Source organism: Anguilla anguilla, chromosome 1, assembly GCF_013347855.1.
Source record: "Anguilla anguilla isolate fAngAng1 chromosome 1, fAngAng1.pri, whole genome shotgun sequence".
In the NCBI taxonomy this organism is placed as follows: Eukaryota; Metazoa; Chordata; class Actinopteri; order Anguilliformes; family Anguillidae; genus Anguilla; species Anguilla anguilla.
The window spans coordinates 8,936,083-8,951,637 of NC_049201.1; the positions used below are offsets into that span (position 1 = coordinate 8,936,083).

General features: G+C 44.2%; 3 protein-coding genes across 7 annotated transcripts in view; 1 reads left to right on the forward strand and 2 right to left on the reverse strand.

Annotated features, from left to right (window-relative positions):
• Positions 1-49: 49 nt before the first annotated feature.
• cdkn3 (cyclin-dependent kinase inhibitor 3) lies at positions 50-4,303 on the reverse strand. Of its 2 annotated transcripts, none has more exons than XM_035415852.1 (8): positions 4,182-4,303; positions 2,729-2,814; positions 2,253-2,308; positions 2,118-2,162; positions 1,552-1,774; positions 1,331-1,362; positions 1,005-1,108; positions 50-852 (listed from the first exon to the last, which is right to left on the reverse strand). In XM_035415852.1, exons 1-8 carry the CDS (start codon positions 4,209-4,211, stop codon positions 763-765), a joined length of 666 nt encoding a protein of 221 aa, XP_035271743.1. In that variant the 5' UTR covers positions 4,212-4,303; the 3' UTR covers positions 50-762. The 2 variants fall into 2 exon arrangements, with proteins under 2 accessions (XP_035271743.1, XP_035271747.1); XM_035415856.1 differs by lacking the exon at positions 4,182-4,303 and adding an exon at positions 3,402-3,532 and having other exon boundaries at positions 54-852.
• A 6-nt stretch (positions 4,304-4,309) lies between these two features.
• Positions 4,310-12,629, forward strand: LOC118226292. Of its 4 annotated transcripts, none has more exons than XM_035415826.1 (17): positions 4,310-4,422; positions 4,810-4,984; positions 5,101-5,163; positions 5,543-5,592; positions 6,128-6,292; positions 6,689-6,801; positions 6,939-7,063; positions 7,521-7,622; positions 8,193-8,313; positions 8,456-8,594; positions 8,711-8,806; positions 9,433-9,519; positions 9,996-10,141; positions 10,440-10,547; positions 10,940-11,669; positions 12,111-12,190; positions 12,302-12,629. In XM_035415826.1, exons 2-17 carry the CDS (start codon positions 4,894-4,896, stop codon positions 12,414-12,416), a joined length of 2,331 nt encoding a protein of 776 aa, XP_035271717.1. In that variant the 5' UTR covers positions 4,310-4,422; positions 4,810-4,893; the 3' UTR covers positions 12,417-12,629. The 4 variants fall into 4 exon arrangements, with proteins under 4 accessions (XP_035271717.1, XP_035271711.1, XP_035271732.1 ...); XM_035415820.1 differs by having other exon boundaries at positions 4,325-4,433; XM_035415841.1 differs by having other exon boundaries at positions 4,325-4,433; positions 10,943-11,669.
• A 70-nt stretch (positions 12,630-12,699) lies between these two features.
• Positions 12,700-15,555, reverse strand: part of sos2 (son of sevenless homolog 2 (Drosophila)) — a 43,570-nt gene continuing 40,714 nt past the window's right edge. Inside the window, exon 24 of the transcript XR_004765009.1 lies at positions 12,700-14,819. The gene's annotated coding sequence lies outside the window, so the exon portion shown is untranslated. The remainder of the gene's footprint in view (positions 14,820-15,555) is intronic.

Below are 15,555 nucleotides of genomic sequence, written 5' to 3' on the forward strand. Positions count from 1 at the left end.
TTCCCTTGACAAAATTCCAATTTGTGCATACATTTCACAAAAATATCCATAAGATTAACCAACAGTTTTATTTTCATTTAATTCAGAAACCTGATCACACGTACAATCACTTTTATATGCTTCCATTCAAATGTATCCATTATCACAAAATGCACATGCATTCATTGTCAGGTACCCAGATAAAAATATACATACACATTTAAAACATCTTCAAGCAAGTAAACTAGTACCTGCATGTTGATTTAACATCTTTGCAGTCCTGAAGAAAACCACATTTTGCCAGTTGAAAAATGCCATTACAGGCCATACACAAACGTGTAAGGTAGCTCAAACCCAACGTCTGTACTTCTCTTAAATGTATTATACATTTTATTTTAAGCATGTATAGATTACATCATGCAGGAGAAAATAAAAGTGTCACATCATAAATGCTTGGGAGTTTTGTCAGTTCTGCATGAAGTATTCAAATCAAAAATATATGTGAAAAAAGGTGGCGATTTACATTTTTTTATAGGAAAATATATTAAATTATTTTAAAAGTAACACCATTTTTTTTTTTTTTGGTAAAGTGCTAGAAGAGAAAATACCATGGAAACAAGAAAAAAGCATTACATTGCAGAGAAAGCCCAAAAAAATATTCAAGAAGGAAATAAATTACCCCCGTCATACACACAAATACCTATTAAATTTGCTTTTGCATTAGAGATTATTATGAAATCCACAACAGCCGTCAGACCGGTTGAACTCCTGGTGCAGGTGAACTCATCGAGACAGGCATCGCTCGCACGGCACCTCTTTGGATTCCTGGTGGGCAGCATATTTCTCCCGGAACTCGTGCAGGAAGTTGTATTGCTTCAATGCAGAAAGACAAAGATAATAAAAACCTGAAGATTGCTTTTGAAGTGCCCAAGTAATACATTTTTTTTTTTTTTTTTTTTTTTTTTAAACACTGAATGAGAAGACAACCCTCACAGTGTGCAAGACAAAAGTGGCACACAAGTCACCTTGACCGTCTGTATCGCCCCGCCCCCTCTCAACTGTCGAAGGATCTCAATGGCTTTGTCGGGCGTCATGGTGACGGACAGCTTTTGCAGAAGGCATGCAGCGACTGTAAGGAGATGGCATGCGAATGAGAGAAACTTCAAGGGGATCATTATGAAGTCAAAGGATGAGGCTGCATTCACACAGTTTACTTGAAATTGTTCCTACCCATGCATCCATGTTTCAGACTAGAACAATTAAAATTTGGTGACTCTACTTAGTATTACACATCTACCAGATTTCTACAGGTTTTGCTTTACATCAGCTTTAGGTAAGAAAATATCCTTACTTAATGCAGAGCGACCCAGGCCTCCATAGCAACTGAAAGAAAAAAAAATTGCCCCAGCATGATAAACATTTTGACAAGTTACCAAATACAGACTAAATGGACGACTACCATAATCAGGCAAAAAAAAAAAAAGGATTTGCCAAACCATCCACAACTTATTACAGAACTGTACAGAATGACAGCAGAAAAGCTGCTAAGGCAAACTGTGAGAAGGAACTCACTGGATGATGGTCTTCCTGTTGTTCTCGATGCTCAGCAGCAGCTCCTCCAGGATCTGGCAGCATTGCTCCAGCTCAGGGACGCCCCCGTCTGGGAAAGGCAGGTGGTGCACCCTGAGGCCGCGCTGCTGGTAGGCGTCCAGGAGGCAGGGGACGCGGTACTTGTGGAGTTCCCCCCGGGTGCAGAGCACAAACACATCTTGCACACCCTGGGCCTGCAGCTCTCCTGACGGGGGCGAAGGGACACACCGTGTCATCCAAAAACACGGGCACAACCACCGACCCACCCAGCCGCTCTCTGCCCCGGAGCTGACGGCAGCACCGTTACCAACCGTCCAGCACCCTATCAGGCCGCACCGGTCTTTCACTTTTAAGCCCTCAGGTGAAATATTATTATTAATCTAAATTGTGTAAAGCTCAGAATCGTAACTCCTGTGATTCAATGCAACAGATTTGGGTTTTGAAGTACAGGGCAGGAAAAGCTGCCATTCGGAAAGCCTACACTTCTTTTGTCAACATTAAACTGGGTTTTAATGAAGTCAATATTTATGAAAACAAAGACAACATACCCATGTCCCGCTGCAGGTTCCTTCTGACATCTTTGTATCTGCATCCTGTTCAGATTAAAAGGAATTGTACTTTACTGATCACTGGGAAAACTGTGGTAATTTTTTTTTTATGAAAGCATTTACTGGTCTTCTTACCTGGCAAAGCACAGATTCCAAGAAACTGGGAGCACTCCACAACAGACAGGGGTAGCCTTTAAATATATCCACAAATTATGGTTTAATACTTCTGCTAGCAAAGCACTGATAGGCATCCAAGCATTCAATGCAATTTCCAACTGTTCTAAACTTGAGTCAGTATTTTTTCTTGTTTTATTTTCCTCCCACAAAACGATCAATATTAACCAAAATGTCTGTTCCTATAAACATTTTGCACATTTTCAAAGGAAAGAGGTTCTAGAGAATTAAAAACATGTCTGTATAATCAGCTATGAATGTCATTAAACAAATCCAGATATATTATTATTATTATTATTATATTGTTTAATTGGTTGCAGGGTGTGAAATTTAACCAGGCAGTTGATTAATTTTGGTTCAGAGAAATTCAGAGGATTATAAAAATGACTGCTGATTGAAACAGTCGCAGCCCTCAGTACACAAATTTGTTACATTACCAGGAAATTTCCAGTGGAGTTTGCTGCTCTTCCCCAACCTCCTCTTCATCAGACGAATCAAACTCGGTGGTTTTCATTGAATCTGGCTGAGGATTACAAATGGGACATGGTACATTTTAGATTCTACATCAAAACGCAAATCCTGGATCAATATTCAACTTTTACACAGCTGTCACTAGACACGTTAGGTAAACTGGCTAACTAGAAAAGGAAAACAATGTAGCTACCTACATTCTTATCGAGAGGTTCCAACCGAATGCTATCTCACCCGATGAAACGACTGTTGCATTACAGTATTCTTTGATAACGCACTGCCCATCATAAGATAATAACGTCAGTCTAATGTTGTAGCTAAATTCTCAAAACAGTCTAGATCAGGCAAAACTGTCGTGCTAGCAAACGTAGCTAGATTGCTGGCTAAGTAACACCACTTACAAGCTATACAAGTTCGGTAAATTTAGCTAACTATTTAGTCTAGCTAGCTAGTGAGCCAGTTAAAACAAGATTATGTAAATTAAATATTATTGCATCGTAGTCTAATGCTAAAACACACATAGTTATTTATATGAACCAAATTTAAACTGTGGAATATCAGCAAGTGTATTTTCAACTATGACTCGCTATTTGGTTACATAAAACAACAATCAAAATGAATTAAGAATGACATGCTTACCAAATACACCATTTATCCAGGTATCCAGCTCAAGCAGTGGCGTGAAAACGAATTTAAAAACTCACACTGAACATTCTAGCCAATCATAATGCATTAGCATGTTAGACACGCCCAATCAGGAAAAGAAACGAAGACGACACGTAACCTCAGTCAAAGACAGTGTATAAAACCAAGACATTTAATTGAATGTGTGGTATAATTATGCCCCGCATAGAATTCTTTAGCGAAATCAGAATACGGCGCAGGATGAATATTAATATTAATATTAACGGTAACAGTTTCTATATCCATGGACTGGAGGCCTAAATATACAGACATATAGGATAAATAAATAATTTTAAATATTCTGCTATTGCCGATAATGTCCGCGCGGGCCTCTCCGCCCTCCACTTGACCTCGTTAGCAGGATATAAGACAGGGATACACAACAAGGACCGATCCATTTCAGGATTTTGTGGCAACGCGTGCTCATAATTATTTAATTATTTCGATCATCTCTTGATCTGACATTTGTCCACCAGCTTCAGCCGCAGAGTTAAAAACCTCTGGTAAAAACTAACGGGTTCTGTGTACCACGCTGTATCTACTGCAAGAGTCGTTCTCCACAGTCCATCTACCAACATAGCTCATTTCCACAGTTTGGCTATATAATAAGAACCAAGCTTTTCCAAAATATTTAGCCATGGGGTCTACATTATAAATGTTACAGATACAGGAAATACATTTACATTTAGTCAAATTTGTAATAACATTCAGACATTCGCAAATAAAAATGTATACCTGCTCGGATGCTTTGGGAAATAGACGCATTCATCATCGTGGGAATTAGGCTACGCAACCGACCATTCCCCTTGTGCTGATGTGCTTGGGAAAGAAGCTGTACCTGTATCAGGTGTCTGTCCCCATGCAATTCACTCATTCAAACACATCGTGTCTCGAGTGGAGTCAGTGCGCTTCTGCAAGCCTAGCACCGGGATCATACTGAACAATGGAGAAGCTCAAGATTTGGATTAAGCCAGAAGTACGAAGATGGTACTGTTAATAACGGCATCAACCCAGAACTGGGCCACTTGAGGGAAAACAGTTTTAATAAGATTTATACTGATAAATTGTGTTTACTGAAGGGTCTCAACTGGATGCCATGGTTAGCAATTGGTGTCATTCATCATTGAAGACACACATCTTTATAATAGCTCTATTTATTTTTTACATTACATCGTGTAATATATTTTGTATTCAGATTTTTATTGCCATAAATATCAACAGTATACATTTTGTGAATATTTATTTGGTAACAATGCATCATAAAGGTTGTTTGATAACGATGCCATTATTGGTTTAATCAAATGTTTACCTTAAATTTTTTGCGTTCTTTTTCATACATTGCCAACCTTTGTTTGTCCTTCAGGTTGAGAAAAGAGATTGCCGGCTTGCCCTGCCAGCTACCCTGATGTATTGAGTTCCCTGGCTGACCCCCCCAGTACCTGGGGAGATGCTGGCATTGGCAACCCCTGCTCGAGAGTTACAAACAGAGAGTCATCAGAAAGCTGCATGTTCAGAAAAGGACTTCACTTCTTTTAAACGTATCGGACTCAACAAGTTTATAGGGTTTTACCACGGCTACTCTGCGGTGGTCAGACCGGTAAACATGCTTGACTTTCTCCCTCTGTTGTCATTGTCTCCTTGACATTTGATCCAGCGCCTTTCTGGAAGAAGAGAAGAGGAGACGGATCTTTTCCCCGGGGGAGTCACTTTTGTCAAGGTACAGAGCTTTGCTTTGGTCTAAGTCAGGGAACAAGGGTTCGCCTGTATAGCACAGATATGAGCTCCTTTGGATGACAGAGTCTCAGGCCCAGGGAGTTAATTGTCTAAATATTGTTACTGTTGAGTTTCTATATAGCGCAAAGTTTTGGAGCTACTGTACACACAAAATTTTATTTTTCAAGTGTTTCTTTATATTTGAGAGAAGACAGGCAGGACTGTGGAACTGGGAAGTGTTTGTGTGTGTGTGTGTGTGTGTGTGTCTGTGTGCGTGTGTGTGTGTGTGTGTGTGTGTGTGTATGTTAGTGTGTGTTTGTACACAGTGTGTGGGTACACTGCATGTTTCTGTAAACAGCACTAATCTCTTGCTCTTTTCCCAGTGGTGAAAATGAAGCCTCTGGAAACACAGCTGATCAGTGAGATCTCTGAGGTACTCACAACCGGTACAGACCGGTTTCAGAGGCAGCCAATGAACTGCACCTAGGGGAGGCGGGGACATTATTTTTAATATTATCTAAAAAGGTTGACTTTTACTTTATTAAAAATCTGACATCCATTTCCTTTGAGCAGTTCTGCATTTCTGAATCTCATGGAAAATCATTTTAAATATAGTGAACTATAAAAACCCACAAAAACATTCTTGTTAAGATAAAATTATTGCCCAGCTCTTATGGTTTAATCACAAATGTATAATGTAAACACATCTCTTTGTTGTATTTTCTCACGTTCCACTCCAGTGAGACACCATTAGTGGAATTGCAACAAAAACTGGAATACAGATACAAAAAGACTTGGTTAATGATACAGCCTTTCTGCTTCATCAGTTTTTTACCAAAATACTGAGATCGACTTTTTCACAGAAATGTTAGCACATTTTTAGAATAGAGCACACGTGTATACTTTAAAATCAGAGTTCTGATTGGTTGTTCAGGAGCCTCTTCACCAGACAGAATGTGTGTCCCCAGCTGCAGAGCATGGTGTCAGAGCTAAAGGTGGGATTCTCCAGCGCCCTGCTGGAGCTGAGCCACATCCAGCAGGAAGACGCCCGCCTTCGGGAAGACCTGGAGCACGCCAAGCAGCACTGTGACCGGGAGGCCCTCCAGCTCCGGGCCCTGGTGGACTCTCTGAAGGTATGTGGGCTCATATCTCAAGGATGGGGAACTATGGCTAATAAATAGTTATTATTATTATTATTATTAGTAGTAGTAGTAGTAATTGTTGTAGTAGTAGAAATGTGCTCTGACTGATGCTAGTGACATGAATGAAATCGTGCATAGAATCTCTATTCTGGGGTAACTTACACAATATGATGAAGCACAAAACTTTAATCACTTCAGAATAAAAATTCCACCTTGCAGCCCGCACTCAGTGCAAGTAAGAACTGTAAGAACAGTCACCTTGGCTAAATAGCCATCCGAATCAAGATGATGCAGTTGATTTTCATCTACTAATCATGAAGCTTTAGATTTAATTTTAAATATAATTTAGGAGATTTATAATTAAAATGTCTGTTTGACACCCTGCAGACAGACTTGCAAGAGGTGCGCTACCAGATTTGCGAACTCCACAAGGACCAGCGGAAGCCACAGCAAGCAGATGGGGGGACAGTCTCGGGGTCGACACAAACACAGAGAAGCAGGTGGGAGCACAGAGCGTGAGCGCCACTGTTGCCTGTGTTATGATGGCGATTACACAGTTGAGTCATTTCACCATCATATTACCGGGAGGAGATTCCAGTCTCTGACCCCTGTGCTGCTGCTGCCGTGTTTTTCGCAGCTGTGCTTGCCAAGCCTGTGGAGGGTCACAGATTGACAGCCCAGCCCCGCCCCTCTCACAGCCCGCCAGCCTCCTCCTCCACTGCTACCTGCAGGGGCTCCGGGCGGGGCTGATCCCAGGCACAGGTGCGCTCCCTGTGTGGAGAAACCACGCCTTTCCTTTTATTATGACATGGTAATGTGGCATCAGGCTGATTCCATAACAAAACAAAGGGCTATGGGTAAATACAAATGATAGGGTGAATATGAAAGAATTATAGAAAGTTATAGCACAAAAATGACACAAAAAAACTAAACATCATGCAATAATGGTAATAGACAATTTCAGCTGCAACACTGCAGCACGAGACCTAACTAATGTAACAAAATTATTCAACAGGGTTATTCAGGCTGCCTCTAATTTAAATTTAAAGCTCAGAGGGGCTGAGTTGATGTGCCAGGCCACATCAACTGTGAAACTGTGTGTCCTGTTTTTCAGAATGTCAAGAGCCTTTCCCAAGGCCCACCTGAGTCCCTGTTGAAATAAATGCATTCTGTACGTCCTTCTGAAGTGGGCCCGTATTGTACCTCTCCTTCTCTCCAGAAACTCCTGTAAGCACTCAGGCATCGCCCAGACAGGCTGGAGCGCCTCATGTCCTCATGACCCCCTGTAACACTAACCTCCTGCAGGACTCCCCTTTTGAGGGTATGGCTAATAGACTCATTACTTTTACATAATTTTTCTTCTCAAATAAAAGAAAATCTTCAATTATATTTCATACCTGATACAGATCAGCTCAGAGATAGCTGTTACATGGGTACAGTAACTAGATTTAGCTGTGCTTATGGAATTTTCCTGTTAATATTGCATCCGGCAGCAAACTGGTCACATTGCTAAAGGTATTTAGTGAGATATACTTGCTTTTTTATCACACTACTGTTGAAGATGCAGTTATGCTCTGTAGCTGGCTAAACAATTCTAACACATTTTGATGCACAATTTTTTCTGTTTGAGAAAGATCAGAATCATCACCAATTCTACATTTTCGAAACTCAGCCAAGGACACAGTACATTTCATAAACTGCATGATAGCTGGTTATATCGCACTGCTGATTGACTAGCTAATAAGTTCTTCCAACAATTATTTATCAATCTGTGAGGAGATGGAGAGGAAGTCTCATGGTCTGTACCCCTCCTGGAACTACCTTACATGTGTGTAGACCACCGCAGTAGGATAAAGGGGCCGGTCTCTCACCGTGCTCTCCTTTCTCCAAGGCCAGAGGCAACAGGTGGTCTTGAACCTGTTCCACTCCGAGCAGGAATACCTGTCAACCCTCTTCCAGCTTTGCGACAAGTACAAAATGCTGTCTGCTCTGCCAAAGAACCAAGGGACGTGGTAAGACATGTGCCAGAAACAATCATAACAAAAGCATCGAAACCGTTTACAACTGTACTCGCGACATGAACATCGTCCCTGTGCAAAAACATAATCACCGCCAGTGATGTTATCTCGTCTGTGTCTTTTTTTTGCGTTTCAGTCAGATGTTTGTTAATTACCTGGAGCAGCTGTCACAGCACAGCTTGCTGTTCAGAAATGCCCTGGAGGACCGTCTGCACTGCAAACACTGGCAGGGCCTCGTGGGCGACGTGTTTGCCAGGCTCACTTGCCAAAATGAGGTAAATCGATCAACACTTGGACCTGGAACTGACCGCTTTTTACCTCCGAACAAAAACAAATAAACAAAAAAAAAGAACGATACGGACACAAACCTGATTTTCCTTTTTTCTCTCAGGGTACATTTATGGGTATATACCTTGGATATGTGAGGATGCTCCCTATGGCGCTTTCACATTTTCACCAATCAAATGGTATAGTACGTAGCCCCCAGGTATGGCTTCAAGTTAACTCATTCACTGTGTCGGCATTACCGAGGCATGCCAGTTGTTGTGATGCTATTTGTGCATATTCATCCCGTTTATGTGGTGTATCCAGTCACTTTTGTAGTGTAGTGTAGGTGTAATCAATGTCATCATGCAGCGTACAAAGCCATTTTGTCAGTGTATTGTATATAATCAGTGTGATTCTGCAGTGCACATGGTCAGTTTAACAGTTTATGTGGTTCTACTGTGTTCATCTACAGTATACACAGTCCATTTCAGAGTGCAGAGTGTTGGAGTGGAGCGTATATATCACCAGGCAAAATCCGCACAGTTATCAGGAAGTATGTCTTCACACAGAGAGTAGTCGCTGTATGGAATAGCCTGCCAGGTCATGTAGTAGAGGTAGAAACTCCTGGTATTTTCATGACCAGGCTTGATACGGTGCTAGATACCATCTAGCTTGTAGGTGAACAGTGACCACTTGTTACCCTTTAGTAGAAAGAAAAATGGCAAGCATTGTTGGACTGAATGGCCTGTTCTCCTCATTATGTTATGTGATGCTATGTTGTGCAGTGTGCATGCTCAGTGATGCAGCGTAGTGTACGTGATCAGTGTTGTTCTGTGGAATTAACAGGACGGTCCACAGGAGAGAGAGGCACTGCAGGTTACACAGCTCCTGGCACCCGTGACTCGGATCCACAGCTACCTGACTCATATGCAGGTGAGTGCCTCAGATGGCTCACCTGAACACACAGGACAGGATCTCTCTCCAGCATCACTAGTCCCAGTTACTCTGGGGAGGTGATCAGTAACCCTTGACATAAATAGCTGATATATTTAATTTAAAAAACCCATGTCTTACTACAGGAACATTTATGATTCTCCACAGGGATTAAAACCTACAGAAGGGTTTTAGTCACAGAAGAGACTTCTACATTGCTTAGTTGATGATGTACAAGTGATATATGGCATTCTGTAGAGTATTTTGTTTGTTTGGCAATATAAATGTCTTGCATAATAATAATAATAATAATAGATATTTAATTTTTTATTGTTATGTAGATTTGTGTTGTACCCAGTGCTTACAGCGATAGGCTCCAGCCCCCCACAACCCTGAATTGGATAAGCGGGTATAGATAATGGGTGGATAGGTTTGTGTTCAGATACGTTCTTCTACCTGAGATCATTTTCATGCAGGATCTGCTTCAGTGGACGGGCAGAGACCACCCTGACCACTATTTGCTCCAAGTGAGCAAAAGAGCGCTACGCAACTTCCTGAACCAGTGTCATGTGATCCTGGAGCAGGGAGGCCTGCAGGGCGACAGGGAGGAGGCCCCATGCAGGTGGGTTTCGGTCACATGACATGGCAATGCCTTTGCAATGAACAACCTCCAAAGTCCAATTAGTGCCAAATAGCCCAAAATTAATATTTCACAGGATTAGTCCATTTACACATGCATGCCACCATTTCATTTGATTTTTTATAATACTTTACTTTGTTATTCAAAGGTCCATACAATATCTTGGAGTTTCCGGCCAGGTGTTATTAAGTTGGTCTGCAAAAGACCCAAAAGCCATGATTTGCATTTATTAAATGTAAATACGGATCACACGCTCGTGATTTTGTTCTCGTTTCGACAGCAGCCCTGCCCCTCCCTTGAGTACTCTCTCCCCCTCCTGTCAGCACAATACCGGAAGCAAAACCCTCACTCCCAGTGAGCACTGCGAGCCAGCCGGCGCAACAAACAGGTGAACACTCCCCTCTGTTGGTGGTTTTGTGCACTACACAGCGCATCTGTACAAAATTCAGTGACTGTATTGCTCTTGCGGGTGACCACTCGGCCTCCACTGACCAGGCCAAAAAAATTGATTTATTGGCGTGCCGTTCATCAGACTAAATTAAACTGCTTTTAGACACTGAGACTGGAGGTAGATTTGCTGATGTGTGTGGTGTGTTATTAAAAATGACACATTTTATCCAATTGGATGGTTTAACATTGTAGTTAAGCATGGCTAAGTCATAATAGAATTCAAATTGTAAAGCAGTATATGTTTAAATAATAGTTTAAATAGTATTATTGCTTGGGATACTGTCCTCAGGATCATACACTCTCAACAACAAATCATTTTTTCCCCCACAGAAGTGAGCCAGAGAAAAATTATCTTGGTGCAAACATCTTCCCAGCCTCGAATCACCCAGGGAGCCGCTGTCCAACCCTGCAGGTCTCAGCGAGGAGGAGCCGTCGCCAAGGCCGGGCTCCAAACCCCGTTCCCTCTCTGCACCTCCTCCTGGGTTCCGGCTGCCATGGAGACGGGAGGGTCCTCCGGGGCGCGGCAGACCCGGGCGGGGAGGAGAGAGGGAGCAGCCCGGCACGGGCCCCTCCTCCTCCTGGAGCCGGAGCCCGGGGCCCTGGAGCTCACCACACCAGGGGGAGCTTCGAGGACTGCGACACAGACCTGGACGATTTGGGAGACACCTCCGTCTTCGACTACTCCTCGGTGACGTCGTGCAGCCCCGACGGCACCCTGCAGATGAGGGAACGGGAGGCTGCGGAGGAGGACGAAGAGGAGGAAGAGGACGAAGAAGAGGAAGAGGAGGACAGCCAGGTGCCTGTGCTTCTAAAGCCCACGGAAGTGGATGCTCAGCCGGCTCAAAGGACTGTGCTGGGAGAGGGCTCTGTGTGTCTGGGGGTGCAGGTCCCAAGGGCGCCCCCTCACCCCCCTCCTGGGAAGCCCTGGACCCCCCACGCAGGCCACCCTGGGACAGGAACCACACAGGGGAACGGGGTCAGCGCCTCACCGAACATCTTCCCACCACAGCCACCACCCCCCCGGCCTTTCAGACCAGCCTGCCCATCCTCCTTCGAGCAGGTCTGTCCCCGGTCACTCTACAGTGTTAGCTAATGCAGCTATCCAGCACCCTAACTCAACTGACTTACTTTCATTTATTAATTACTTTCACTGGTACTTTTTGTAGGTTATCGTCATTACCATGGTTATCGATTTATTATTAAGAAAAATTTGTCATCAAATATTTGGATACTGGTTGTTTGGTCATTGTTCCTGAATGCTAAGCAGAGCTGAAAAGTCCAGGGGTCAGAAAGTAAATTTATTTCTTCCACCCATGAACTCAGCCAGCTGATTTCACCAACTGGTGCTGCCTCCCAGCTGAAGAATTGTGCTAATTAGCAAATCCATGTGCTTGAAATGAAGCACTGGGAAGGATTTTTACTTTCTGAACCAGGATTTTCTACCTCTGATACTAAGAAAGCCATTAACGTCATGGAAATTGATCTTTCCCGTTTCACACAGAGAGAAACTACTTCAAGAGAACACAAAGTGGCCCATAGCATAACTGCAAACCCTGGAAGACTAGACAGAGGTGGCCTGAGGTAAGGTAGCACCAATGACCCTAAAATCGAGAGTATTACAAGCTCTGCAGTTACCCGGTGGGGACAGAGGGGGGCGTGATGGTTCATTAATGCATGCTCCTCTCCTGTCAGGTCGTTGCTGGGCGTGGCATTCATCAGAGCGCGACGTAGCAGCCCACAGGTAACAGGTAACACAGGTGCGTGGGAGGACAGTGAGGACAGTGATGGTCCCTGCAGCACTGTGTGACTGTATGGCCTGCCCCACAGTGGCACTCTGCTGCCCCCTACAGACTCATCAGTGCCTGCAATGCAGGCAGAACACAGATGCTACTGATGTTCCAGTGAGTTGCTGTGTCAGCACTGCCCCCCTGGCACCCATTCAAGATGGACTCGGATCTGTTAAATACTCCAAATGCCTAAACTCCAGATGTTTTAAAAAAAAAAAAAAAATGAAAAAAAACCTGAGCTGCAATAAGGGAGAAAGAGGAACATTGGAAATAAAGGAAAACAAATCCATCATTAGTACAAAATAAGACTGGGGTGATTTATTAATCTCATTAAGAACATTAATACAAAGCACAGTTAAAAGGTCAAAGACCATCAAATGAATCATGTGTGACATCTGCTGCAGGACAACAAAAGGCTGCTACAGTCCGACCAGGGTTCGGATCCGGAAAGTTCCGCGGGGAGGCAGGCACGTACGTCTGTATTGGGTTCATGTCAGGTCATACCGTGGGGGTTTCGGAGCTGGAGGCCCCGTCTGAAACCCTTGACGTACAGTAAACTGTGGAGCTGCATCACGGATTCAGCTGAAGAAAAGGCATCGCTTCCTGAAGGCCACCGTGTGAGGCGTGATGCTGAGTGATGTCATAACAGCGGTCACTGGAGGAGGTCCTGGGGGTGGGAGGAGCCTCTGCTCCCCAACACTGGCATATCTGAGCAGCCCAGGAGTACACGCCAGCGGGTTCTAGAACATCCCCTCACTCAGAATGTTGGGGAATACATACCAGCGGGTTCTAGAACATCCCCCCACTCAGAATGTTGGGGAATACACAGGAATACAAGCCGGCGAGTTCTAGAACATCCCCCACTCAGAATGTTGGGGAATACACAGGAATACACGCCAGTGGGTTCTAGAACATCCCCCCACTCAGAATGTTGGGGAATACACAGGAATACACGCCAGCGGGTTCTAGAACATCCCCCACCCAGAATGTTGGGGGAATACACAGGAACACACGCCGATGGGTTCTAGAACATCCCCCCACTCAGAATGTTGGGGAATACACAGGAATACATGCCAGCGGGTTCTAGAACATTCCCCACCTAGAATGTTGGGGAATACACAAAAATGCACACCGTTGGGTTCTAGAACATTCCCAACACTGAATGTTGGGCCACAGTGTCAAATCGGTTCGGTTCTGTACCTCCCACAAAAACACAGAAACCCTGCCCCCTTAAACAGAAGGACTGATGAAAGTGTTGGGGGAAACGGGACAGTCTTTTCCCACACTGCTCGGCCACCTGCTTGGTAACATCATCTGTAGCGGGGATTGTCAATAGAGGAATTTGTGACACACAGTACTGTGCTCCTAACACTGTAGCAGCATTGGATTGCTAAATAGGAAACATCTTTGAAATATCAAGAGGCAGATGGGGAGGGGGGGAGGCATTATACAACAGACATAGAAGCCACTTTATACAGATTACTTAGTTAGTGTATAGATGCTATATACACATTATCCACAAACCTGTACATTTGTATGTGTAGCTTTGTTCTCAGCATTTATATAGGCAACTGATTTCTTTTCTTAAGCATTTTGGAGACCTTTCACACTTACTCTGTAAAATAGAAAACAAAATAAAAAGGCACATCTGAATATGATGCATGAGTTCTCTGTCCATTAAAATAAAAATCCCCTTATTTCATTGAGGAAAACCACACTCGGGTTAGAAGATTCCCCTTCTTCCAAAAATCCAGTCTTCAGAACTAGTGATTTGTTCCATATTCCTTTTTATATCACAGGGGGTGGGGTGGGGGCTGGGGGGGAGGGTGTAGTGTTCAGTGATCGCCAGGAGTGATACTGAGACATCTGTAGTGTTAGACAGCAGCAGACAATGTGTGTGTGTGTGTGTGTGTGTGTGTGTTTAAGACATCATCATCTTGGCTTTAAGGAGTCTGTGAGCTGTCGCGGCCTGGTCTGAGAGATCATCCTCGCCGGGTCTCTGGCATCCATTACAATGCCCCGGGCGCTCAGTGTTTCTCTGACAGTCGTCATGGTGCACTGGCTCAGGGTTCAAAGGTCACTGCTGTGGGTTAAAGGCCACTACTGCAGAGGGGCAGGCGGTACAGGCAGGGTCCCACCCGAGCGCTGTCCCGTCGCCGGGGGCTTGGCGGAGCACGGCAACGTGCGAGTGTCCGTCCGCTGACGCAGTCTGAATGTGCAAAATCAGAAATGAAACCGGGGAACGCCTCAATAAAACCTACTGTCTGTTCCTCAGTTCCTCAGGGAGTTTCAGTAAGACTTTGGCCACCTCTCGCCGGGGACGCTGGCTCATCAAGTAGAAAACGGACCGCGTGGTGAGAAACGCACAGCCGGTGGCGATGGCCTCAATGCAGGGGTTCGGGTTAACAGTGAAGTTTCTCCTCCTGTAAAAAAAAACCTCTCAGGCTTCATTCTGTGGTTCAGAAGTGTGTGCCTGTGCCAAAGCCTATAATCATGTGTGGGAGCCACACTCACTGTGTACAGCCTACACAATACCTGCACTGTCCATGTACAGCCTACACAATACCTGCACTGTCCATGTACAGCCTACACAATACCTGCACTGTCCATGTACAGCCTACACAATACCTGCACTGTCCATGTACAGCCTACACAATACCTTCACTGTCCATGTACAGCCTACACAATACCTGCACTGTCCATGTACAGCCTACACAATACCTTCACTGTCCATGTACAGCCTACACAATACCTGCACTGTCCATGTACAGCCTACACAATACCTTCACTGTCCATGTACAGCCTACACAATACCTGCACTGTCCATGTACAGCCTACACAATACCTGCACTGTCCATGTACAGCCTACACAATACCTGCACTGTCCATGTACAGCCTACACACTACCTGCACTGTCCATGTACAGCCTACACAATACCTGCACTGTCCATGTACAGCCTACGCAATACCTGCACTGTCCATGTACAGCCTACACAATACCTGCACTGTCCAAGTACAGCCTACATAATCCCTACAGAGTCTGTGTACAGCCTACATGATCCCTACACAGTCTGTGTACAGCCTACACAATACCTGCACTGTCCATGTACAGCCTACATGATCCCTACACAGTCTGTGTACAGTCTACATGATCCCTAC